Source organism: Lissotriton vulgaris, chromosome 1_1 (genome assembly GCF_964263255.1).
Source record: "Lissotriton vulgaris chromosome 1_1, aLisVul1.2, whole genome shotgun sequence".
In the NCBI taxonomy this organism is placed as follows: Eukaryota; Metazoa; Chordata; class Amphibia; order Caudata; family Salamandridae; genus Lissotriton; species Lissotriton vulgaris.
Genome location: NC_141685.1, coordinates 1,421,240,371 through 1,421,267,910, shown reverse-complemented (window position 1 = coordinate 1,421,267,910; position 27,540 = coordinate 1,421,240,371). Strand labels below are relative to the sequence as shown.

Below are 27,540 nucleotides of genomic sequence, written 5' to 3'. Positions count from 1 at the left end.
TTTCCAACATTTTGTACAGCTCAGCACTTCCACAGTGCATAAGCAGAGAGCTTTTGACTGCGCCATCCGTTTCCCTGGTGCCTCGGAAATAGTGATTGATGCATCCAATCCATGACTGCCATTGTGTGGTGGTAGTTGCAGGGTCAGATATATGGCTGAATAGAGAGAGTGGCATTACTGCTGCTTGGCCTGTGCAGCATCTCTTGGGGGAGCCACCACTCATGCTGCTGCTGAACGCTCATGGCATGGAAGGCCTGGGTTCACTGGCCTCAGTAGGATGGGGAAACGGAGTGTGGCAAGGAGGGGAAAAAAGTGGCGTGGCACTCCCAAATTTACTAAGGTTGCCTTTGAAATTCCACTATAATTTTTTTTGTGAGGCTGCTTCTGAAAGTCCTCTATTTTGTTTATTTGTGTTTGTTTTTCTTTTGTCCCCTCCTTTAAAAAAATTTTCTTTGGAAAGATGGCTCTTCCTCCATGTGCCAGTTTGGATTCAGATTAATGTCTGGAGCGCTCCTTGAATTTCAGTGGAGTGTCCGTCGTCAGCCCTGGTGGTTAATTAGCCGTGGGCAACAGAATAGGCGGACTCTCATCAGGGATCTCCATTGTACGGCTTCCAGCGCTCTGCCAGCCTCTGCAGGGAGCAGGAGGGAGCATGCGTGTAGTGTCCCACCCAGGCATCCCCTCTGCCGTGTGGCGTCTGAAGGCGGTGGCTGCCTGCTGCAAATGGGCAGTGAGCAGGGCAGAGGCAGGCCAGCAACCAGACCCGCCACAGGCACCTACTGCCACGGATGACAAGACCTGAATGCGCTGGACTGGGTGGATGTAGCGGTGCGGGCCACGGAATTGCAGGTAGGCCCGATGGTGGTACTGGGGAATCTGGATCTCCTGGCAGTAGAGTTCGAGGCGAGGTTGTGTGCGATGTCTTGCCTTGCTCCTTGACGAGTCCTGAGGCAGCATGGATCAGTACCGGCCTTGTCACCAGTGTTGTGGAAAGCTTCGCCCTTCCCTCTTAGGTCTCGAGGGCCCTTGATGCTCTGCACAAGAAAACTCAGACACAGTGGCTTACTGCAGGTGGAGATTCTGTGCAGTCTTACGCCTGTTTACTTATCTCTTCGAGCCATGCCCTGCCCAGGGTGTTTTACAGGTGCCAACAAAAGACTATACAGGCCGGGCGGCTCTCTACACTCACCTTTCCTGAATATCTCACTGATACATATATATATACCTTACATATATATACCTCATATAAAACCAGCCATTATGTGACTGTCAAATCAGGTGTTTGTGAAGCGCGACTACTCACCCGTAAGGGTCTCAAGGCGCTGGGGGTGTGGGGGTGGGGTTCGCAGGTTCCAGTCCATCAAGAAGGGGGGGGGGGGGGGGGGGATCTGTCGAAGAGCCAGGTTTTGAGGTTTCTTGCGTAGATGGGGAGCGACTGTCACTGTGTCACACCCGGACCTTTAAAGTTCTGAGTGATGCTACGGAGTGCTGACTGAGTCTAAAACATGACCTGCTAACCTGCATAGACTGCCATCTTTACCAGTGCCATTAAGGGGCGGGCTATAGATATTGCAAGAGCTGTTTAACTATTTATTTATTTTTTTATACACCTAAATCTTTGCTACACTCCTGTAGGTGCTTCACTGGCACTTTCAGGACCTAGTGGAAGGCTCAGCCATTTGGTGAAGTGCAGTGTCTAACTGCTAAAACACACCTTGCTACCCAGTCTCTCTCTGCTCCAAACTATGTTCAAATAGAAGTGTATGTGACAGTGGGGACCTGTTGAGGGTGTTGCCAGAATCGAAAAGATTTAGAAACATGTTAATAGTGGGAAAATATTGGTTTGACTAAGTTAGAACAGCATCCCTAACCGGCAGGGTAGTACAACCTCAATGAAAATTGAATATTGGTGCAGGCAAGGTTTCTCAAAGCTTAGTACAAATATTTATGATTACCAAGAATCAACGTACACACTGCAAGAGCCTCAGACACGCCAACAAAACCAGGGACAAACAAACCTTCCACACAGTTATCGTCGGGCTCTTATTGATTCATTTTAGAAGACTCACTTCTTGAAACGAGGCTCATTACACATTCTGCAATGAAAACTGCTATTGTGCCGCTGTCATCCCGTAAAAAAGTGTTTCAAAAAGTACATTGTTTAATAAGTTTGAACAGACTTGCGCAGCGACATATCAAACCATCAACATATGTGCTGGTTTTCTTACCGTAATAGGTCAGATATTCTGCGGTATGCAAGAATGTTAGCGAAACAAGAACATTGAAAATCCAGTTCACTCCAGATGAACAAGCATTCCCTGTACTTCTTGCCCAGAGTGGATAGATTTCAGAATTCACGGTCCATGGCATTGGTCCCATCCCTGACAGAAACAGAAATCACAGTCATTAAGATAAGCCGAATGAAGGGCTGATACATTTTGTCAGTATTCATGAGGACTTACAAACCAAGAAATCATTGGACTTCAGGCTGGCAGTGTTCAGTTGTACTGTCTTCAAAATCGCCAATGACTCTTGCAGTGACTTGAGCTATCAAGGGACACTTGAATTGAGCAGTGAGATCTCTAAACATCGGAAGCCCTCAACATTTTGACCAGGTGCATCGCGGCGGCTGGGATTCCTCAGCACCTGGTGTGCGTGCATACAAACCTTTTTGAAGAAGGTCCCACCTCTCTGCTTCGATAGAGCATAATAACTTAGGGTGCGACTAGGATGCTCGAAATAACAGTCATCTACGTTCTAACAGTTACTTCTCAATACGTGGGTGTGAGAAATTGGGTTGTTGGTTGAAGGGGAGAGGGAGGGGGTCAAACCCTCCTTAAGCAACAGCCACAATCCTAGTTAGGGTGAACCACAAACATTCACTAAATTAACCTGTGCTTGACCCTCTAGTAGCTTGGCACAAAAGCAGTCAGGCTTAACTTCGAGGCAATGTTTAACCCTTTCGATGCTCATGACGAGCTCAGCTCGTCATGATGCACAGTTGAGCTGTGCTGATGACGAGCTGAGCTCGTCATGAATAATGTACTCAAGCATTTTCCAGCACAGGGGGGGGAAAACGCCTAGCAGCCAAGGTGTTAAAGTATTTATGCAGCATACAAACGGCAATAAAGTAAAAACACAACACAAGAAAAATCCCACACCAATTTAGAAAAAATAAAGTAAAATGTAATAAATTATTTCACACCAAAACAACAAAAAATCCAATAAGTAGACCCGGAGATATGCAATTTTAAAGATTTACGGTAAAAATAGTGCCTAAAAGCACTCGCTGTTGTCTGGTTATGCTAGACCAGGCAAAAGTCGCAAGTTCAGCTGACTGCGATGCCATGTGGCCCAGATGCAGAGATGAGGTCAGTACGAAGATTTCTATTCATGGTAGAAAAGGCTGCGAGGAGCAGTGAGAGTCCTGTGAATCGCAGTAGTGCAAAGAGCGAGTGTTTTGAGTGGTTGTCACTGCAGCGCGAAGATCCTGCCAGGCATCGGTGATGGTCGTGGTTGAAGAGTCACATTTGATGGTCACCGCGGGTCGGTAGCGTGAAATGCAGCTATTGTGTGGCCGCTTGCCGCTGGCAGTTGCGTCAGTGCGAGGAGTTGGAGTCACTAGAGCTCCACGTCAGCTGGCGGCAAAATGTTGCAACGAACAGGCCCTTTTGCGGATGCAAAGAGCTCAAAACTTCAGGATTTCTCCCTTTCTTCAAGTAAGCGCTCAACTGATGCCACACCAAGGGTCCAGGACCTGAGAGGCACCTCTTGGGGATCCAGAATTCACTCCAAAAGAGGCCAGCAGGTGTCAGGTAGGTCCAATTGCTGGCCCACGTAAGTTGGAGCAGGGAAGTTGCAGAGCTTGTTGTGTTCCTGTAGCTCAGAACAGGGGGCCAGTCAGCTGACCCTTGGAGTTACTTCAACCTGGGATGAAGGGAGCTTGTGCAGTCTTCCTTCTCAGCAAGCAGGGTATGCCTCAAGCAGCAGGGCATTCAGGTTTTCTTCTTGTGTAGTATCCACAAATCCAGGAGTGTACTAAAAAGTGGGTCTGATGGTCCTATTTTTATATCTGATGCTCCTTTGAGTCACCCAATGTACCCCCCCCCCCCCCCCCTACGTCTGGAATATCCTGAGACTTGCCCTGGTCCCAGTCTATCTGCAGGCACAATAAGCTAGTGTAAAGTTTTTGTGTGACATCAGAGGCACATTCTACCTAGTCGCTCTTTTGTGCGGCTGTCTGTGAGGAATACGGAAAGGTGACTGTCAACTGCACATAGTTATGTGACCCAGGACCAAATAGGTTACGAAAATGCCAACTTTCTAAAAGTGACATTTTCAGAATTATGACTTGAAATCCAACTTTACCACTAAAGAGGATTTCAAATTATAATTCCTCAGACACCAAACATGACTTCCCAATCAAAGGTTATCACTTGTTAAATGTAATAAAATGTAATGTTATCCTATTGGAGAGGTAGTCCTCTCAATAATGAAAAGCCTATTGTGCTCTGATGTGCTGCCTATTGCCAGCTAATTGTTACCCTCTGCCCTGCTTAGCAAAGGACTGGACCCATCTCACTTGAACCTAGAGTGACTCCAATGCATGCTGGCTTGCCCCCTGTTCTGAAGTCTCAGGGACATCAAAGACTTCCTACAACCCTTCAATAGCACCTGGACTCTGCCATCTGTGATTCCCTCTCATGCCAAGTGGTGCCAACCCAGTCCTGGGTCCTTAGTAGTGAGGCTGCAACTTTTGACGCTGCTGCAGTTGCGCCGATCTTAACCGGCACGATGCACCCGACGACACATCGCCAGCTCCTGCGCTGCTCGATGGCAAAGTCTCCCTGAGTGCACAGCTTTACTATGACGCATCGCCCATATTCAGTTCTGCTCGATGCCTAAGCTTTCCATGAGTGCGCGTCTCAACAATGACGCATCGCCTACGAATCCTTCGGATTGACGACGACACTTCACCTTCCTGCTCCTTGCCTCTTGCCCTCGACGCAGGTCCTCCAAAGGTACTGTTTTCAGCGGGCCAAGGCTGGTCCCTGTATCTGACCCATGCTCCAATGCGGTGTCCCTGAACATTTGGATTCACCCCAGTGTAGAGCGACCAGATCTCCCCGGTGGGCGTTTTATGATTCTAAGCACTATATTTTGATTTAATCTTTGGAAACTGATAACTCTGGTTCTACCTCTTGGATTTTTGTAATTTTGGTCTTATTTTTCTTATAACATTCAAATCTATTTTTCTAACCGTATGGGATATTTTTGTGGTGTGTTCATTGTGTTACTGTGTATGTTTATTCCACATATGCTTTACCCATTGCCTCTTTAGATAAGCCAGACTGCTCTGTGCAAGCTATCAGAGGGTGAGCGCAGGCTATCTTTTAGTGTGTATCTAGCTTACCCTGACTAGAGTGGTGGTTTCTGCTTGGACAGGGCGTATACCTCTGCCAACCAGAAACCCCATTTCTAACAGCATGTTTGGAAAATAGATATATTCAATGAAAAAAACAAAGGTTCAAATAACGTTTTAGTTAGGTGAATTTTTCATTGACTACATTAACGTTTTAAACTTTTTAAAAAAAACAATTACACCAGTTATAGCTAGCAGCACTAACTATATCTTGCGCCCCCTCCATGTACTGCTTATGACCTTACATACAACGTCACTCATGACATGTTCTATGACATTATTTATGACATCTAAAATGAAATCATTGATGTCATCACTGATGACATCATCCAGTGAATGAATGCTAAATTAGGTCAAAACAAATGTGGCATCGGAAGACATTTGTTTTTCTTATATAAATGCTATGAGACACCTGAAGAAAACCAGTAGCATTGTGCAGAACATTCGGTAATTACATTGTCTATTACGAACAGTAAATAGAACAATATGCTGTTAATGTCTGTAGGTGTCCATTAATAGTTTTACAACTTGCTGATACAGGCAGAAATAGACTGCAGCTTGCTCGGCAAGGACATATATTGAGGCTGGCAAAGGTTTATATTAACACACAGTCAATCAACAGCAATGACATATTTTGTTATTGTGAAAACATTATATCTGAAATCTCATGTTATCATTACAGTAAATTAAATTATTTATCCAGTCTCTGTCCTTAAGGCAGTAATGTTTTTAACAGGATCTATATAGCACTATTCAACAAAACTTCACATTGGTACTCCATCTGGCTAACAGTTGCTTTTAACATCGGTTCAGTTAAAACAGATTATAGTGGATAAACCACCATCTGGATGAATATTTGCTTTTAGGTAAAAATTGGAAAACACCAGACTTTGCTGCGCTTATCCTGGTTTGGTGTCATTTTGTGTCTAAACAGTGCAAATGCAGCGCTAAGCATTCTTCTGTGACGGATGCTCCTGTATGACCTAATTGTGCCATAGTAAGCCAATTAATACACCATGGTCACCATCAACAAAGTCACTTGATCTCAAGACCAACTTCCATTCACATCTTGGGAACATGGCTAACCTCATATGGCTTCACTCACTGTTCACTGCAAGTCTCTGTGTAGTGGCAAACAGGCTTGAAGCTGAAGTCTGAGCCTGGTCTCAGTCTAGGGTAAAATGCCCCACCATGATATCATCCTCCCTCTCTGAGAGCAAGACACAGCTCTGCTTATTGAAAGCTTAGTTATCTGGATTGTGGCAACAAAGATCACTGTGCATATGGCTGACTTCAAAAATAAAGTCCTACCATAAATAAAGAGGAGGGAAAAATGTAACTTCCTAACATATTCTATGCAGTTTGCATTCAGCTCTTTGATGACAGTTCATAACAGTCACTGTTCTATATTAGGGTTGTATCTTATGAACTGCGGTAACAAATGGATCTCTGTGACAAAAACTGTAATTTACTCAGCTATCCACAAAAATACAGATCTGGGATCTGTATATTACACGTTCTTTGCACCAGGTATATTAACCCTCAGCGATACTTCATGGCGGGTCAAAACTGGCACTAGATTTTGTCAGTATAGAGAGCGAGGTCAGAACTCTTCTATGGGATGGGGAAAACCCACGCATTGTGACACATAAATTGACCAGGGGATGGTGTGACAGAGGAATCGCGTTGCCTGGCCTGAAACAATACTACTGGGCCTCCCAACTCGCGGTGGTCAATCAATGGGTCTTTGCCTCACTGTCGGAACGAGCATACCGCCCGGACAAATGGATAATGGCTCAAGGGGGGTAACGGCAAGCACTTTTTTCCAATCCTGAACAACAGCGCCTCACTGGCCCCACAGCCCAAACAGTTGCACGTTGGCAACGCGACAAGAACTCTGGGGTGGCACAAGAAATTGACACTGATCACTCGCCTGTGGGAATCCCAGCAAATCGGCACGTTGAGCAAATGCTCGGGCTTTGATAAGTGGAACTTAATTGGTATTTCGCTAGTTGGTGTCCTGTGGAAGAAAAATGAGATAGTCCCACTTGGAGATCTACAAACAGAGTACCAGCTTGCAGGGTCAGATACGTTCCGCTACTTGCAAATTCCCCATGCACTAACTACTGTTGTTGCTAGTGGTGAGGCTCTACCTGAGGCCTCCCCGCTGAAGGATCGACTTTTAACAGATTCCCTGACACACGAAGCAATATCGCTCACATACCATAAATTAATGAACAACTGACCAGATCTACTGGTACGTCTTCGGCAACTGTGGGAATTGGACCTTGGGTATTAAGAGGGCAATGACTGGCAGGAGGCTCTCAACTCCCCCAAGGAAGTTGCTATTCCAATGCGATTACGACTAATTCAGCCTAAAATCTTACACAGAACTTACCTATCTGCACTTACACTGGTCAGTTCAATGCAATCACAGCTTTATTCGATTAATGATTCAAACAATCATTAAAGCAGATAAAAACATACAGATATTACATAATAAAAATTGGTTTTAAAAGAGATCACGATATAGGTTGAGGTATAAGTTCATACAATCATTAAAAAAGAACATACATACGTGGAAACAAAATAAACGTCCATAGTCCTATACTAAGACTTTTCCTTAGATGAACAACTTTTTTTAAAACCATTGATATTCTTCAGACCGATTGGACGTTATCTAGATATTGTAAAGCAATAAATGCACTGTCTGAGCCCCAGAGTTTTTAAAATTGGGGCAATCCACGTCTTTCTTAAATCGCTATAAAATGTACAGAATAAAAATACATGGATGGTGGATTGACCCGAAGCATTATCACATGGGCACAATTTCAGATCCTGGTCCCAGTCGTGCACTTTTGGAAAACTTACAATTCTGTGGAATATTCCGAACCTAAATCGTGTAAATATAAACCTGTCATAAATTCCAGGTACAGCAGTTAAGTATGGGTGGATGGTTAAACAAGTTAAAATCATTTGAATTTGCTGTATACTGGGCTTGGCAATCTAGCCAGACAATCTTAACGAATCCAACAATAGAAGCTCCTCTTTCTTTAGGTCCTTTCTATTTACAAATGACATGCTATATGGTTGGGTAAAGTATTCCAGATGGCCAAAGTCCTTCCTAAAATCTCGCACTTACCTTAACCATGGGATTTTAGAATCCCTGTGGGATGTTAGAGTACCCCTATTTCGTAAGGGCTCCACTTTTGACCAGATCTTGTGCCATAGTAAAACAGGCTGCACTTTTATTAGGTCAGAGATATAGGGTATAGCCAGCTCGGCATGACAGGCGTATGTGGAAGAGCTACTCAGAACAGACAATAAAAACTTCAGAAACACATTTTCCACTACTTGTATGGAATGCGTGTTTGTAAAACTTCAGAGTCCTGCCCCATACAAAACTTGTCGCTTTGTACATCTGCAGGAGTTCCACTCGGGCCCTCCTACCTAGCTTTCTACTAAAATGAGAGAGTGCAGTAGTATTTCTTGAAAAAAAAAAATTCTTGCCTAATATAGCCTGGGTCCAAGAATCATACTGGTCGAAAAGTATTCCCAGGTAAGAAAATCTCCTTGTAGACTCTATTTTCTGGCCTTTTACATACATGTCACTACATCTCCGGCTGCCCCAAACGCACCGCATTATAAAGGTCTTTGAATGTTTACCCTCAAGACAAGATTGCTTATAAACCCAAAGAAACTATCCAAGACCCTTTGCAGACCTACTTTTGTACGTGACATTAAAACGACATCTTCCGCGTAAAGAAGGGCAAGTTATCGGGCGCCCAGCTATCTGGTAAACATTATTATTATTGTAAGCAGTGCATCACCCAGTCAGTTAATGTAAAGATTGAAAAGGAAGGGGCCCAGCACACATCCTTGCCTGACCCCCTTCCTTTGGGAGATTGGGTCAGTGCAGTTGCCGCCCCAGACCAAATATAACTCGTGTCTGTGCATCATTATAAAAACGTTGGAGAAAGTAAATGATTTGCGGGTCTACCATCATTTCCTCGAGGATCTCCCAAAGCTTTGCATGTATTACTGAATGCTGTGAGGCCTACAAAGGCTAAAAACAATCTCCCCATGTTTGCCCTTGTATATTTTCCTACCAGAATTAGCAAATCCATACTCTGCTCTACGGTCCCCAGTCCTTCACGGAAGGCATATTGGAGGTCAGAGAGGACTTTATTGTCCTCTGCCCACTCATGCAAATGTTCTAAGACTATACGCCCCACTACCTTTGTAATGGTATCCAATAGTGAGATGGGCCTATAATATCCAGTATCCTGGTGGTTCCCCTTTTTCAAATTTGGCACAATTATTGACTCAGCCCAAGTTGAGGGGAAGGGGGCCGAAACGCTGGTGTTAATAACCTGGGTTACAAGTGGACCCCATACGGTCAGGTTAGACTTCAACAGATCAACCGGGACCCCGTCTGGCCCTGGCGCCTTTCCTCCCTTGCTCATAGATATTGCCAGATTCACCTCGTCTAAAGCAAATTGGAGATTAGAGTACTGAATCAGAGGGGTCTGGTCAATAGCCTCCTGCCTCTTCTCAGCACTTCCTCCTTCACTAAAGATCTTTGAGAAATGGTTAATCCATTTGTCTTCGCTAATAGCGATTTCGATTGCATGCATCGAAAAAGGCAATTTAATGATTTTCCAAAAAGCTGCACTGTCTCCCGCTAGAGAGGCATTGTGCAAGGATTCTCTTGCTCCATTACTCAGATTCATTTTTCTTCCTTTAATGGCTGACCTATAGACCCTTCCTGCATGCCTCACTTCTGCTGGGTTTTGGGGGATCTTATGTAGTGTGTTTTTTAAATTTGTGTAGGCACAAGTACATTTTGGATCAAACCATCCCTGTGATTTCCCTTTTCTAGATTCCTGGGCCCATAATGCCTTCCTTACACTACCTGTTATGGTTTGAAAAGAGGTCAAGATGCTATCTGGGCAGGCTGTAGCACGCAGGCAGATCTCAAAAGCCCGTTTACATTTGGAGATCACTTTTTTAGTTATTAGTACAGGATCCATCCAGTCCCATCGCAGGGTGTAGCCATTTACCCTATTGAGTTTGATGTTAGTTAAAACATGATCCATTTTATCGTGCCTGCCAAAACTACCTTTCGGCAAGGATAGAAAAAAGCACAAGGGGAAATGGTCACTCAATGAAATCTCATCAATACAAAACTTATGAAGTCAGGGTGCATAGTTGTTAAATACCAAAATTAAGTCAATAGTAGTAAATAAACCCACTAAAAGTGTGACTAAAAGGCATAGGAATGGGACATAGCTTGTTAGAAAATTCGAAATTATTTCCAAAGACCACTTCGTTACATCCGTCCCCCAGAAAGGAATGGCAAAAATTAGTATTACCAGGCCCAGCTCCAGTTATGAAGCCACAGTTTTTTCCATCAACATTTGGACAGAGGGCACAATTAAAGTCACCTACCACAATTACCATAACCTCTCTATAAAAGTTACCACTCATGTTTTTTATATCACAGTCAAGTTTTTTCAACACTTAGTTCACATTGGCGTGCAGAATATTGTTGTAGAAATTGACCAGGACAATGTAATTCTTCTTATCCATATCAATTTTGAGCATTTGATAGTTAACTTCCTGAACCTTCAGCACAATTCCCTTTGATTTTAAATTATTGGATATAGAAGTGCTTAGCCCTCCCACATTGGCCCTCGACCACGGGGGTGGGGAAGGTTTTAAATCTGTTAATATGGATAGGATCTTTGACCCAAGTTTCTTGGAGACATAGTACATCAGTGTTTGTTATAAAATTGCCCCAAATAGGATTGGTCAACTTGGCACGTAATCCTGCAATATTCCAGGAGACAAGTTTACATACATCTCTAGTCCCCTCAGAGGGACTAGCTAGTGCTGCCATACCAAAAACGGGAATCATCAGTACTAATGATCTGATCAGGAGAGTTGTGTTTATCTTCCTTCGGGGGTCTGCCGAAGGTCAATTTCGTAGGCTCCCTGCCCTCTGTCCCTTCACCAGTAAGGGCACCAGGTGACGTGGGAGTACATGTACCTGGGTGAGATAGTACCGAGTGGTAGTCACTCTTTTGTGTCATATGCCCTTGGGTCTCTCATCTTCAGGATTGTCAGCTAAGGGGTGAATTGCTATGTCATACAGTCAGTTAAGTTCTTCCACAGAGCTTAAGACTTCATACCGATTGCTTAGTGGGATCGCCCAACCAGGTTGCCCATTACCAATAGGTAACCCCCACTTCTGATTGCACCAGGTGTCTCTGGAGGGAAGATAAAAAAAGCCCAAGGGTAAGCTGTTTATACCGTTGACCATGGAGTGCCGGCTGCCAGCCCTTTCTATGATATATCGCACCAACCCGGGGATTTGAAAGTTAGAACCACGCAGTCACCCTGTAGGGTCTTTGTTGAATTGCCAACCCAAGCTACTCTCCGTGCCATTTCAAATTCCAGAACGAGACTGTCAATTATGCCAATCCTGGTACTTACTAGATGTAATGACTTGTTCGTAAAGTGGACCAGTGTTCCTGTACATCAAGAGGAAGTATAGGGACATTTTACAAAATAATCACATAGGGAGTTACTTCTGGGGAAGATTTTAATTCAAATCTGGTTTTGAGACAGAATCATAATTGTGTGTCTGTCCTAGCTGTGTATGCACAGATCTTATCCCTGTGTTAAACCTTAGGCTGCAGCATCAACATTATCGGCGCCATCTTGCCCCCTTTTCGAGCCCATTCATGCGCGTAAGCGGCAGCCATTTTGAGCACCATGGCCTCTCTGCCCATCGTTGACAGCCAGCGCGTCTCTCTCTCTCTCTCCTGACCTCGCAAAGCATCCCCCGCACGCTGACAGCCCCCGCTCTCACATGCCTTGGGTCATAAACCTCTTCCACGCAGCTCTGCCTCGGAACCCCATCCTGTTCCCAGCGCGACACTTCCCTCCGTCCCTTTCATGGTCCCGGATCCCTTGATAACACCCCGCTTTCCTTTGTGCCCGTTTGTCTCACTCGTTCCCAAGCCGCCACCTGGCCCTGCGGATACTGTCATTACCCCCTTCCTCCTGTACAGTAGGAAACCCCCCATCAAAGGATCCTTGAGCTGATCAAAGCCCCCACCCCATGAGATCCGATCAACCTCACACATTCCGTGAATCGGCGGAATGTCCAGCTGCGCGATAATCATCACCTGTTGTGACCGGGGTGGGGACTTCAACTGTAAATGTGTGTGGGAACGGGCCTGAAGCGGGGATTCCGAGGATGTCTTTCCTTACATCAAAGTAATGACAGAGATGTGTTTAACGTAATAAAGCAATAAACTCGTGTATAAGAGGCCAGGCCTCAGAGATGCGGTTAGAGCACCTCGTGAAGATACCCTGTTGTCTGATTTGACGTGTTCTGCTCCGTCGGAATAAAACTTCTGTTTCCTGCCTTCCAGTCTCCAGCGCCTGCCTCTTTGTTTGGGTAAACTTGAGTGGGTATAGAGGCGACTAACGCCGGGCAACTTCGGAAAAGGTCTTCTGCCTGTACCTTTTTCAACACCTGCCCTAGTCATGGTGGGCCCTTTTACAATTAAAGGACCATTTACTTGGGGTGAGGACATAGAGGGTTCCAAAGTTAAGTTAGCGTCAACTAAGGATCGATAAGAAAGTGGGCACACTTGAGTTAGATTGCTGACTCCAGTGGGTTCGATGGGTGTGTTTGCAGCAATGCTCGAGTGGTGTTCATTGCCTGATATTTCACGAGTCCCAATCCCTACACCCGCCTATTTTGTGTTGTAACTGGGTATTAAATACGGGTGATATTAACAAGCTGCTCTAGCTTAATGAGTCTGTCCTTAATTAATTACACTGGTCAAAACGGGATGTTGGCCAGATCTTGGGTGTCTTAGAGGGTGCACAGCAGAGAGTACATTTTTCTGCACGATTTGGGAATGCCCAAATATCCAGCCATACTGGGTGAAAATCATCTCTATACTTACGAGGGTAAGCGGGAAAAGAATTGCCCACTCTCCGCGACTGTGTTTATTAAATGTGTGGGAGGCTACAGACCTGACCCAAACTAAGCGTACATGGGCATCACTAAGATTTGTCCTTGCCAAGAGGAATATTGCTCACATGTGGGGAACTGGGGATTTGCCTAAGTACCAGAAATGGGCCAAGGACATGGACAATGCGATGATGGCGAAGAAGGGTATTTTTCAACACAGGGATTGCCCCACGAAATGGGATCACAAATGGGCCAAGTAGAACGTATTGTGGTGAAATATGTGTGTCTCCGTCAATTGAACTGCGCAGAGCTGAGTTGGACATTGGTCTTCTTCCCATTTAATGCTGTACAGAGAATGTGTTTTACTTGTAAAAAAGGTTATGAGTCTTTCTGTCACTGCATTTCATTGCTCTGTGGCCTTCCGGCCACCCACTGTACTATCACAGCTGTGTACTAAAAAGAGAGTAATAAAAAAAAACTGGCACTAGAGAAAACCGTGATCTCTCTAGCAGGAACAGTGAGCATAAGCATTATCTTGACATTTTTAATGGTGCCTGAAAACTGGACTCACATGGAACTCTGTTGCAGGTGTTTGTAAATCGTAATATTATTTCTAAACACAGAGCCCCACCCCATGTCAGCGCCCCCTCCCCTGGTCAGCGACCAGTGCGGCCGCACCAGATGCACTGCCCTAAAACCGGCCTTGCCTCAGCGCTCCTCTCTCTAGCCTCCCATTAGGGCAATTTGGCAAAGGGGCACACCGTTAAATCCTTTGTGAACCCGGTGGCTGCTGTCTCAGCTCTCCAGTTGGCATCTTGTTTCTTCTGCCTTGTACCGAGATAGTCCGGAGTTACCGCTTTCAGTTCATTTTTGGGCCTTTTTCTTTCGTATGAGTGGGACTCCAGCTCCCACTTCAGTGTACGGTGTTTGGAGTTTCCATGTTGCTCATTTCGCAGTCACTGCAGCAGATGATGGCTAGTGACCCTCAGAGGACGGCACTTTTGAGTGCAAATATATCTCCATATATGCCTATCCTTCACATGTAGTGGGATTGGACTGCTAAAAAGATGTGTTTAAGTGTTGGGAAATAAGACAGGCATGCAGGTAAAAGAAACAGAGCAAATTCAAGGACAAAAATAAATAGCTAAAGAAGAGGATTAGAAGCACGATAAAAGGGAGGTAGTATTACTATAGGAGTGGAAAAAAAACGAAGGAGATGAAAGCAAATGCTTACTGAGCACTCAGAAAACCCCTTCCACATGACATTTTTACAGAGTAAAATAAACGAACCCCGATTTTTACAATCAATTTTTAGAACTACTGGAAAACGCTAAAATCACTAGGCATTTCCAGAAACAAACCTGATTCCCACATTTGTTGCCAGTAATTAAAGAAGTGATTCTTACCAGGTGCAAAGAACATCAAGTATAGAATCAGGCCAATGAGTGCAGTCCATGAATAAGGAGTGGGGCAGTAATTATAGGCCCAAAAAAACTCTTCCGTTTTTAATCTGGATTCATTGGAGCATCTGAAAGGTTAAAGCAGCACCAGTGTTAGAAATGTAGGCTAGCACAATAGTGAATTAAGGACTAAACATCAACAGTGTAATTAAAACGATTTCAGCAAAAAGTATGTCTACAAATTAAGAACACTTTATTTCTTGAAGCATAAGCAATTGTTAGGGAGGAGACCTGGTGATTGAGCTGCAGGATCAAAGCTGGAATTGACAGAAAATCATCCAAACTAAACGAGAGGGTCTTCCATGATGGGATGGTTGTGGTCAAACTATTTGCTTTCATTCACTTGTTTTATAGCTTTCCAAGTTATTGCTTCGGGATGTGTTACTGTACCCTTTGTATATATGAATATGCAAGGCACACAGATTTCTTCCTGAAGTAATTCCTGGAGTCCTGACTTTCCCTTGGAGTGCTTAATTTGATGTAGAGGTACCATGGCTGTTCTAGGTATGCTGTGCCAGTTGTTAGTTTTGTACCTGTCCCAGACTTCTCTCAGAATCCATTTTTTTGGTTTCTTTCAAGGGCAGCGATTGTGCTGCTTTGTGGGGAGCCTTTATATTTCTGCATATCTCTCTTCTCTAATTCATTGAGTACATTGCTTCTTTGGGGTTGAAGGAAGTGACGTAGGAGCTTTGATCTTCACTATAGGTTCAATCATTCTTCATTTTAGTAGTTTCCCTTCTTGGGAGTCAGGCACGCTGTTGTCCCAAATAAAACCTTACATGTTCACTTTCCGCTCTCATGAGTTGGAGGAGGCTTCTATTATGTCTTCAGGAATTTTGTTGTTTTCGGTTTGAACCTCACTGGAGGGAGATGTTCTTTTATTCTATTGTCTCATGTCCAACTAACAAAGATTTCAATACTCAATGGATTGGAGGGAGTACGCTCATATCCTCTATTAGAGAGATGTTCTCGGAAATTTTAATCCCATGCCCATACAAGTTAAGATAATTGAAGTCTCCTCTATACATGTCCTGGGCCTACTTTCTGATAATCCACAAGTTGAATGAACTTCCTTTCTGCGATCATCAGATGAACTTTCATATATTTATTTTTACAGATGTTCTCATGTTCTGTACAAAATAATTAATGTTCAGTAGCCTTTCAGGTTCCCAGATAAAGGTGAATAGGGTTTCACTGTCCTGTGGTGCCAGCATGGGTTTATCTAAGACTCGTTCACTAATCAAATCAGTGCCTCTTTGCTTAGAGGACTAGCCGTAGGTAGATAAACTCATGTTTCCACTGGCAGGAATGTTCACAATAGCAACTTTAATAAATTGCTCTTGCGCCTGTATTATTTCAACGCAGAAATATCACAGTAGAAATAAAATCTGCTCTGTTTTCAATTCTCTCAGATCTGAATGGCTGATACTGGTCCTTTAGCTGGGTTCCTTGAGCAAGAACTGCTGAAGGATCTATGGGCCGCTTTTGCCGCGGGCTCAGGTAGTGGCTAAAATAAATTCTGACGTCCTTGACGGCTTGACTCCATGGTGGACTGCTTACCCCCCATTGACCTGGCGTTGGTATCAGTAGCAACACAATCGGAAACTCTGAGACTGCAAGAAGTAGCAGATAAGGGACCAATGCCACAGTATTGTGTGAGAAAACAGGTGGTATTTAATTGTGTGAAAATAGCAGGGTAGTAAATTATATCATGACTCAACAGTTGAAATTTATAAGTATTTAACTTTGTTAAATAACATATCTGAAATAGCACTTTGTCAGTGTTTTTGAAATGTACTCACATTCAAAAGCAAATGCTCCTAAATTACCTCGCGTAGCAATTCACGTTGTTAATGTGGTTGTGAAAAGCAGCTAAGAAAGAAAATAAATGCCAGTGCAGCATGTAGCTAATTAGAAAGCTCTATTAACTGCTTGTATTGCTTAAATGAAACACATATTTTGAAACACTTTAACCTAAGGACCCAAACATTGTAATCAACATTTTGAGAACGCAGTGAAATTACCCTGTAGAAAGTTGAGAAATGTATTAGTAAAAAGACTAATAGCTTTTAATTTCAAGTATACAAATGATTGAAAAAATGCAGCACGCTCACACACTAAAGTAACTGATAATAAGCAGCCTTTGCAGAGTAGGAGAGTGCCTCCTACCCGAATTTTTCACATTTCAGAAGGAGACCCCTGAATCACTTTTGCCACAGAAAGACTCGTTCCACCTCACATTGGAGCCATAGCATGAACAGCCTTTAATGAACGGAATATCTTACAGATTTGATTGAGAATGTAAAGGCATTTTACAGTGTTAACTTTTAGCATACAAAGTGGGTGTATAAAACATTTAAAGTTCTGCTGAGTAGTAGGTTTACTGACATTCAAAGCGTTTAATGCAATGGGGTTTGTTTAACGCAACCTTTGTTACACAGGATTTTGTTTCGTAGTTATTTCGAGAAGTGTGCTCCTGATCGACATTCTGACGTCTTAATTGTGTGGTAAGATGATGCTTGTTTTTTGCTGTGACATACCTCTTTTAGACTACCATAAATGATAACACATCATGGTCTGACAAACGTCCATACAAAAAATGTAGGAGGACATTCACAGAGGTAATCGTAATGCTACTTTATTCAGCACATAAATAGCCATAAAAGATCCATACATCAAAAGAAAATACACATAATATATCAAAATGAGTGAGTACAAGAAGCAACAATCCCCACGCTTATCCCAGGGCACCGACCAATCTTAGCATCTTCTAGAGCCAATTACATCAGTCCTTTTACCAATAATACCAAATTAGAATCTGGGACTCTCCTTAGCCATCCATTGTTTTCATAGATCTCATCGCTGCTTGTAAAAATGCACAGACACCATAGCAAACATCATGAGTACTTAAAAGTTTAAGGTAAAACAATGCATCCCTACATTTCCTAAATCCCAAAGGTTTTAAAATCAGTTTAATAAATAATCTGAAATTAACATGTGAAAAAAGTGCAGCAGAACATAGAGTTCATCACTAATTGATCTGAATAACCATCACAGGGGCAAGCCACCTCCAGCGTCCCGATCTGAACACTGGTTCCAGAGAAATTCAAAAGTCAAATCACAGTGCCAGCCCTGAAACGTAAAGATCACGCCCATCGTTAAGGGGTATTGCAAGATACAACACAGAATCCTAAGGTGCTAGAGACATAAAATACTCTTTGATGGTCCTCTTGCTAATTTCATTTCCTAGTCACTGGGAATGGCATAAATAAAAAAAACGTAACTTTATCTTCCTATTAGACTTCCTTATTGTAAGCGGTGTGTCAAACATATGTGTTACATTTAATGTCACAAGTTTTGAGTACATACGCCAACCAGGGAACTGAGCGGCCCTTGTCTAACTCAAACAATACAAGATGGTTTCACTGGTCAAGTTATCCTCGGTATTGTCCTACACGCTAACCCATAAAAGAAGCGGTGCAAGCTTGGCCATGTCTGTAACATACCTAAGGCTCCTCACCGAATGCAGAATAAAGTGGGAGCTCATGGAAGGTAAATGTATAATCCGCCTATAAAAAGTTTGATTCAATATGCAGGGTATTATTATTGCAATATCCCCAAACCCCCGCCCATAGAGAGCTGCAGAAAGTCACTGAGCATTATACATTTTCAGAATAGGAGATACTGTGCCCCTTCCAGCATCCTGAGGCAAATTTTAAAAAGTGCCAGCTGCTCTACTAAACTTCAAACAAGAGTTTCTGATCTGAGAGTGCCAAGACCCAGCACTGCTAAAGGTAATCCTACCCCCAGTTGGGTTCCACTAGCCATTAATTTGGTTATAGGTTTCCTGCCTGCTCCACATGCCATAATACTTGATTTTCCATAGTTTGTGACCTGGTCCACTTCACTCGTGAAGGATTTGAAGGATTCCAACAACAATCACAAAGCCCCTGAGTTCTGTGCCAGAAGTACTGCGTCATCTGCTTAAAGCAGTGCCAGCACAGGAACTCGCTTAGTCATAGGGATGTCTCTGGTGTCTTTAGTGAGGGTTTGGTTCAGGTTGTTGATATAGACAACAAATAGAAATGTGCCAGGATACAGCCTTGGCACACCCCATGAGCAAGGGGAACTATATCAGACAACTCACCTGTCATGCCATACCTGACCCTTGCTGCCAAGTTCTCATCAAGGAGTGCAGGAAGTTCACTACCGCCACCTCCACCCCTAACCATCAACCGGAACTTTGTTTTTCTGACGCAATCAAAGGTAGTAGACAAATTCACAAGGGCCAAGGACAGTGGCCATCACCATGCAATTATGTATTTGCCGATGATCACATTCAAGTTTAAGCAATGTTCCACCTTACCCATTACCTGGCGAAACCCGAATTGATAGGGGCAACAAATGTTGTTCGCAGTCGCCCATGATCGTAAACTATTAAACATTACATGCCCAATAATCTTAACTGAGCTGTCTATAAGAGAGATGGGGTGTTAGCATTTAGATGCGCTGCAATCCCCTTAAAGATCGGCACTATAATAGAAAGAGTCCAGGACTCGGGGATCTCGCTCGACAATGAGTTGTTTAAAATGTGTATCATGGTCCCTCTAAAATCTGTATTACACTTGATTAAGTTCATAGGGACCCCATCCAGGCCCAATGCTTTTGTGCCATTGTGGCTTAGTCTGATAGCAAGGGTAAGTTCCTGTAGAGTAATTATCATGGGAGATGTATCGGATAATTTAACCCTTAGCTGATCCTTTTGGCTCTCGTCTTCCACTAGGTAAAAAATACTGTTATGATGTGAGACCCATTCAGGCCGGAAACGTTACAGCTTAAAAGGGGGGTTGGTGGTGCTTCCCTTTGTTTGATCCTGTTTACTATTTCCCAGAAACTCTTGCTACTCTTAGAGCATGGTGCACTTTCCAATAGGTCTCAATCCCTATTGTTCAAGTCCTTCTTCCTTGACCTCATGGCATGTTTATACGCTTTGCGGGCCTGCCTCACTGCAATGGGATCTTTGGGATAAGCAGAGCAGGCCTTCCATAACGTACCATTGGCTGAGGAGCAGTGACTATCAAACCAACCGGGCATTGCCTGCCCACTCCTTACTGGCTGTAGCAATAACTGCCTGATGCTCAGATTTAAAGACTTGAAGTGATTGATCATTTCATCACCTTGCACATCAGACGGACAAAGCATAAAGGTCACCAGGTGGGACTGCAGCAACATAGCTAGTGTTGCCGCTGGATCTTTCAAATGCCACACAAGTCTTAAACCATCACTGGTATGCGGGTTTATGGGGATCGATACGTCAGGAGAGGGCGTTTTGTGAAATGGGAATTATCCTTTAAGATGCAAGGCATTGTAATCGCTCCATTCCATAGCAAGTATTACCCCTGCGAAAAACCATGATGAGAGAGTATGGGGTGAGAAAATATAATCTATACCTGAATGCTGTCTGTGCTCCATAAAAGAGGGCAGCAGAACACTCTCTACCCTGAGCAACTCTACTAGGTTATCAAGGTCGTGTTCAGCTCGATACCTCGCCTCTACCATCAGCTCTTCTGCTGTGGTGGCAGAAGTTTCAGACCCTGGATCTTATAATTAATCTCCAGCTTTACATTAAAATCCCTGCAGACGAGGTAATTGGTTTGCTTCAATTTACTAGATTCAGTTGGCTTTAAGTCAGATACAAAATACGAACTCGTCTTTAAAATTACTACATACAGGATATAGGAAATCATTATTATAAAAAGGAATCAATTAAAAATAAAAACTGATGAGTTCGTCCTTAATAAGCAAAGCCATAAAAGGCGGATTCCAGTGTCCTTTCAGATTAATAGTAATTGAAACAGAGGTAAACATAGTGGTCTAAGGAAACAATTTTTACGTGTGTGACAGAACCCCTTTCGAACACCAGACATATTAGTCACTGTTTAATACAGAAATTCGTTAAGCCTATTTCTTGGGTTTGTTAAACTTGGTTGTGCACTTTCAAATGTCAGACCCGATGATAGCTTTGCCAAACTTTGCTAGGCCTCCTCTCTTTGATATAGACATCCTTTTTTTAGGCCTAGTCAGACAGATTTACCTGCATGAATGACCTGTTATTAATTCTTGTAAAAAAAACAGAAGAAAGTAGTAGAGAAAGAGCGTGGGCATTAGGTAAAGCACCTTTAGCCCCTGCCTTCCATGTCTTTTTCCTGCTTTGGCAGAATTTTGATGGGCTATCCATCAAACCTGTGACATTTAAACAAGCATTTGCAATGCAATAGGTCTCGCAGCATTAAAGTTTGAGTTACTGGCATTGTAAATGACAATGCTTTGCATAAATTTTTTTTATTTGCAATTGGTATATAAACATTGTTTGTGAATGAAGCTGAGCCTGTTCACTACTCCTGTACAGTGCTTTCACTTATCGTGCACTGTGAGAGGCCCTCGCCGAGGGGTCTCCTAGTTGAAACGTGCACACGGATACATATGTTTACAGAGAATGCAGTTTAAAGAAGGGTACCAAGATACTCCTGCTTCATTGTGACTCGCGAAGGAATTTACACCAAGCTAGGATACTGCCATTATTCAAACTCCACTGGTTTATTTCCCTTGAATCATGTTTACAGGTGGCGTTTGTTTAGGTAAAAACTGCAACATTTAGATTTTGGCACCTGGGAACGAGGGGAAAACACAGCGTTTGTTGTCGAGGTGCAGCGCACTAAAAACGTGCTTGTTTTTGTTAGGCACGGGGCGATTGAAAGATTTGTCCAGAATCACAGGATGATGAGCGTCATTGTCGAGGCTCGAACCCGGTTCCCCAGATTTGAGCTCCACCGCCCTAGCTTGTTAGGCCACATCCTCTCCCCAGTGGGCCCTTAACAACCCTGGGCCCCGGGGTCACTGCACTAGCTGTACCATTGATAGCGACGCCACTGTCAGCAAAGCATAAAAACATTTCTCAGAAGAACGTTGTTATTGCACTTTTTATGCCTTCTGGGGACGGTCGTTGCGGAAAAAATGGTTGCATTAATGGATACAAAGGACATACTGTCTCAGCCCTGCTCAAGAAACCATCTGCTGTTCCCTTGTTCATGAGAGGGGGGGGGGGGGGAGTGCCCATGAGCGGCAGCACTGGGAGAGCCCGGGCCTGGGATGTGGTGTGACGTGTCCGCTGGAGTTGGTCAGACAGCATCTGCAGGACATCACCACCACGGATGTTTACAGACCATCCCAAGAGGAGAGATGTCTGGGCTTAGCCCTGTTCTCTCAAGGGTTGCTCCCTCGCTGACTAGGGGAAGCCATCAGGCCACCTGGCATGATGAACTGGCCTGTCTGCCTGTCCCTGCCCGGCCAGGCTGGGGCTGAGGTCAGCCTGCGAGCCGTAAATCGGCCCAGGAGACAGGAGGGACAACATGGGTGTGGGTACGGGGCCTGGGGTTACCTCTAATGGCCATTCCATTGGAGCTAAGGGTAGGCCCCCTGCCAATCTCCCTAAACTTAGCACAACTTTAAAGCCGTCCTGGGCTTCCCCTCCACTCACGCCATTCCACAGAGCCACTGCTCAGGGCGTCAGGGTGTCTAGCCCCGTTCTAAGCTGCAATCCCTCCACCCCATACCCCATCTATCTCGCTCACGCCCCTGCTGATAGTGTCAGTGTCACGAACAGGAAGAGACCAAACAGCGGATCACGTAATGTCGGGCTCGGGTATGAAAGACGAGGGAGAAAGAGAGAACTGTCTTTCTATTCCTTAATACTTGCACCCTACACTCCTTTTCAAAGTATTCATTTAGCCCTGCAAACCGTAGGTAAGGAAATTGACACACAGAGGCATGACCTAATTTGACCAGGATCGCACAATACACCAAGCAGGACATGCATTGACAAAGCCTGTAGGTCTGGCATTGGCTGCTTTTTGGCTTTATTAATACTAGTTTTGTCGTGTTTTTTTGCCAAAACGTTGTTTCTGAGGAAGCTGCCTGGCCCTGGTAATTCTAGCTTTTAAAAAAATTGACTGAAAGTAAAAACTTTAGTTTTAGTCTCAAAAAGCACACGTGACCGTAGTATTCAGCAGAACTGCAGGGAAATGCTTTGTGTGTGGATGTGATCTTTGAGAAAGAAAAGAATGCCATCACTCTACTCTGACGTTAGCCAATAGCAGAAGTGGGCTGACCCACTGCCCTTGCTGAATGCTGTTTGGGCGGGAGGAAAATGTGATTGCCACAAGAACATATGAAGAAGGTTTGGCTGAAAGCCCACAATAAATTTGTGCCAAAACGGACAGTCACTATTTCTGTAAGAACGGGGCAGTGAGATTCCAATGCACTAAAAGAGAATCAGAGGGGGGACGCTACAGTTCGGTTCTGAGTCTCTTCTGCGACAGTGGCGGGAAGTCACGGTGGAAATATGGAGACTGAGGTAGGAAAATATTCACGCCGGCGCGAGCAGTCTCCTGTTTATCCACTGCGCAGACACCAAGTCAGAGCGAGAGAGCTCACTCTCGGCCCGGGGCTCTTTTCACACTGGCATTTACGAGGGGAAAATGTTGCGTCTGTTGTGAAGAGGTGCATCAAACGATAAGAACCTCAGTGGAGCCTCTATCTTGCACAATGCCCAGGGCAGCGTGTTTTCACTGCCAGATGCTGGTCACATTCGAGTGCCACGCAACTGTCAGCAGACTCCGAAGTCAGTCGAACTGGTGGTAGTAAATACCTAACTGAGCCGTCACTCGCCAAACAAGGATTGCCTTGCTGCGTGTTCTGTAGAAAATCATGTCGCTCTTTCAAGTCTGGGAGCAACATCCGTATCCCACTAGCTGCCTTACAATCAAGGCAGAGATCTTGCAAGCTTTGGGAGTCTCATGAATGTTTGGAAGGGAGGGGGGAGGGGTTCAGCAAAGAGAGTGGGGTGGAGGAGCGAGGTGAGAGAGAGGGCAAGGAAAGACAAGCCGCGTGTCGTAAGCTCTCTACGGCAGAAACACAGGCGCGCGACCCAATCCCAAGGCGCGCATCGGAATCCGACTCTGCCATGCTTCTTAATGGTGCGCGTGGCCAGCTCTTGTCTCCACTCGTTGTCGGCTGAGCCGACGACTATAGTTCTCGCAGCGAGAGCGCGCTTTTCGCAGACGAGACCTAAAAATGGTTATATTTTCATTTGTGTGCTGATAAGGCCATCAAATATTCCTTTTATTAGACTGCAGCTGCCATATGAGAGCCAGTGTTTGTTCTTTGATGTATTTACTGTGGTGGTATGGTTACACTTTAATGACTGATTTATGACTATTGTGTTTATGCATTATGTACTGTTCGCGATGTGTGCTGTTTGGATGCATTGCATACAAGGCCATTCACTATCAACACCTCACCACCTAAGAGCCTCGCTTGAAATTTCTGGTGGAATCAAAAACTTTAGCTCAATTAATCAATAAAAACTTGATTTGAATCTCATCACAAATACCATAAAAGTGAATACAAAACATTATTAAAAAAAGTACTACACCAAGAATATTTTAGCTAACAGAAGAAACAACATACAATACGCAACCCCATCTTAGAGCTTAAAGTACATCACCAAATTACAATATATTTCGTAGGCAAAATCACCTCTCCCACGAAGCCTCATCCATCAGCATATAAAAATATGACTGCATACTCCAGCCCACTCCATTCCTACTTAAAAAATAAGCTGCTCTTCCAAGCTGATCTAACTTTATGCCCAATAATTCAGATGCCGTCAACAAATTCATAAAAGGGCAGACAATGAATCTGCAATACAATGAAGTGCTCAGAGGAACTGTTATTCAAAGCATATCATAATTCCATTGCACATGGGCGTATTCCCCCAAACATTTACGTAGGGATAGGGCAACGTTAATGTACGCAAGAACTATTGGACACATTTCAGAGGACTGAGCCCTTGTAAAAAAGCTAGAACACCCCTACAATTTCTGTGGTTGTTTTTGAGCATTAGTGGTTTAATAAATATTTTCTTACTCCCCTATAAAGTTTTAAAGTGCATTGTGCTCTTTAGTGAAAAAGACATTGGGCATGGTTACACAACCAGTCATTCATTTGGGGGAATGATGCCACAGTATGAATTAAATTCAATCTGATATGGGTCAATAAAAACCTAACATAACTATTCGTTATCCACACCAGATGAGTTTACAGACCTACATAGCACTCACTACCTAAATAGGCAAAAGCCCTAAACGGCATGCCTTCACCCCTTAACGTGCTTGCCTCAAAGTTACTTTTCTCCATACATTTGAAGATTTCGCTACTAATGCCTTGGAGAATATGTGGATTATCAAACATATTAGGTCTACCCAAACTCCTACATATTAGTTTAACGTGCCACAACCAAAGGATATTATGAGCAGCCGCGGTCCGTGCCTGTAACAGCGGTGGGGTCGTGTAAGGGGGGATTTTGAGGGACGATGGTGAGGGAAAATTAATTATTTAATTTTCCCTCAGCATCGTCCCTCAAAATTCCCACTTACCTGGCCCCACCGCTGTGACCTGCACGGACCACGGCTGATTATGAGCATAGTCAAGTGAAAGGCAGTCTAAAATAATGGCTTTTTTTTATAGCTTCCGATTGTGTTCAAACTTTATCCCTTAATAAAAGTGAGCAAAGATTAATTTGATCTTCTATAAAACTGGGACGAAGTATTAAGAGGTTGTATCTTTAAGAATCTATTATCTGTTGTCTGTATGGGAGAGACCTTTGTATGACCCCACGCACACACTGACCCATAGGAGACCATGCTAGCACATTTCCCTGTGTAGAAATTTAACATTTTGTTTATGGGTTTTCCCCCCAGATTCGTAGCATAGCTAAATATCCCTGCTAATGATTTTTCAAATTGGAACTGTGTGGAAAGCATCGAACTTTTACAAGAGCCTTTAGCATCAAATAGCACACCCAAATACACAAATGAGGCGACTACACTTATCTCGTTACCATTCATGTACATTGGGGGATAATTGCCTGATGGGGTGCCCCTGTACATTGTATAGGATAGCATAAGGTTAACCCGTAGGTCTAAATTAGTCATAACATTTTTACAATTATTCAGAACCTGTTGAAGGAGGATGGGAGGCTGGGTGAATAGCACTTCATTGGCTGCAAACAGAAGGGCAGGAAAAGGGTGCTGCCTAATCTGCAGGTGATCTCTACATTTCTTTAGGAGCTCCCCTTCTACTCTATTAATGTGAATTGTCAATAAAAAATGTACCAAAACGCAGCCCTGCCTTATCCCCCTGCTAATGCCAAATGCCTCTGTGCACTCATCATTTCTTCCATATCTGACCCTCGCCATCACACCAGCGTAGATATCCTAAGCATGTTAGCAAAAGCCAGATCAAAACTCATATCACTCTTCATGTCCAAAGTTTACTAAGGTTAACACAATCAAAAGAACAGATAGGTGCAAGGACCCCATGTACAGACGTACCCTTTTTGCCACTGAGCACTTGTCAATTAAAAGATTGAGATTCAGTCATTGTTCAACTATGCCAATACCCCTTTTGTATCCATAGTGTATGCCTGAGACCATATTGTGCTCTTCTGACTACATTTCTAGAATGCAAGATTCTCCCAGTAACTTTAAGCAGAGAATCTAAAATGGATATTGGCAAGTAGCACCTAGGAACTCCCTGGTTGTCCTACATAAGGATTGGCACAATTGCAGGTTAGACCAGGTGGGTAACTTTCCCATCCTGCAGATTGCATGTAGGACGTCACCAGCGAGTCCCATAAATCAAGATTATCTTTAAAAAGATCTTCTGGATTTAAAAACTTTCAGGGGCTTCTTTACTCTAACAAATACAGATGGCATAAGTTACCTCCTCCAAGGTAAAAACAAGCAGATCACAGTTAGTTGTACAACCTGTATAAGGGGATTCAGAATTACCAGCTTCATCCATCCCCCCAGTGGGGCCCCTGCATAAAGCATAAATAGAGATTAAATGATCAATCTAATCCCGAGGTGCAGTCATTGTGTCAGTCCCTATAGTGTTACACCTCTTTAAATATGGCTAATTAATTTTTCTCTAAAATGCTGCATTAATTTGCTCACCTGCAATAGTGTTGCCTATGTCTCTGACTTGATCTACTCTTTAAAGACATGAAGTGCCTCCTTATAATTGCACTCACAGTTCCCAATACATTTTATCCCTAGGCTATTTTAGGTTCCTACTAGCTGTAAACCAATGCTTATCAAAGCAGCCAGATGTTATATTGGTACCCTTTGAGGACCTAACCGTTAGGCCCTTTTTAATCTAACAGAAAAAAACGCAAAAACTATCAAAAATACTGTCTGCGTAAGTCTCCTTATTTAGGCAAATTTGCCAACATCCCAATTTTCCTGTCTTAAATTGCTAAGGAACCCCTCCAGGTTAATCATGGACCCTTTCAGGGCAGAGCCATTAGTCATACAGACCTCAATATCCTTAAGGCTTTGCCGAGGAAGGGGACCCCCCTCCCCCGACCCCAACTTGCAACCTACTTGAAACCTAATGCTAAGGAGAAGATGGTCACTAAAAGCATTAGCATGGGTTTCCTAGCTTATCACAAGGGCCCTCATGTTCTCAGATTCCCCAAAACAGTCTATTGTGGTCCAATTCTCTTGTCCAATAATGGTGGCGAGGAACTCCTTTCGGTT

General features: G+C 43.8%; 1 protein-coding gene across 1 annotated transcript in view; it reads right to left on the bottom strand.

Annotated features, from left to right (window-relative positions):
- The window catches only part of SLC2A13 (solute carrier family 2 member 13), a 1,518,966-nt gene that overhangs the window by 20,764 nt on the left and 1,470,662 nt on the right, over positions 1 to 27,540 (bottom strand). The window contains exons 8-9 of the mRNA XM_086967217.1: positions 14,825 to 14,946; positions 2,229 to 2,381 (exon numbers count right to left, since the gene is read on the bottom strand). Of these exons, the coding sequence (XP_086823343.1) occupies positions 2,229 to 2,381; positions 14,825 to 14,946 (275 nt within the window). The remainder of the gene's footprint in view (positions 1 to 2,228; positions 2,382 to 14,824; positions 14,947 to 27,540) is intronic.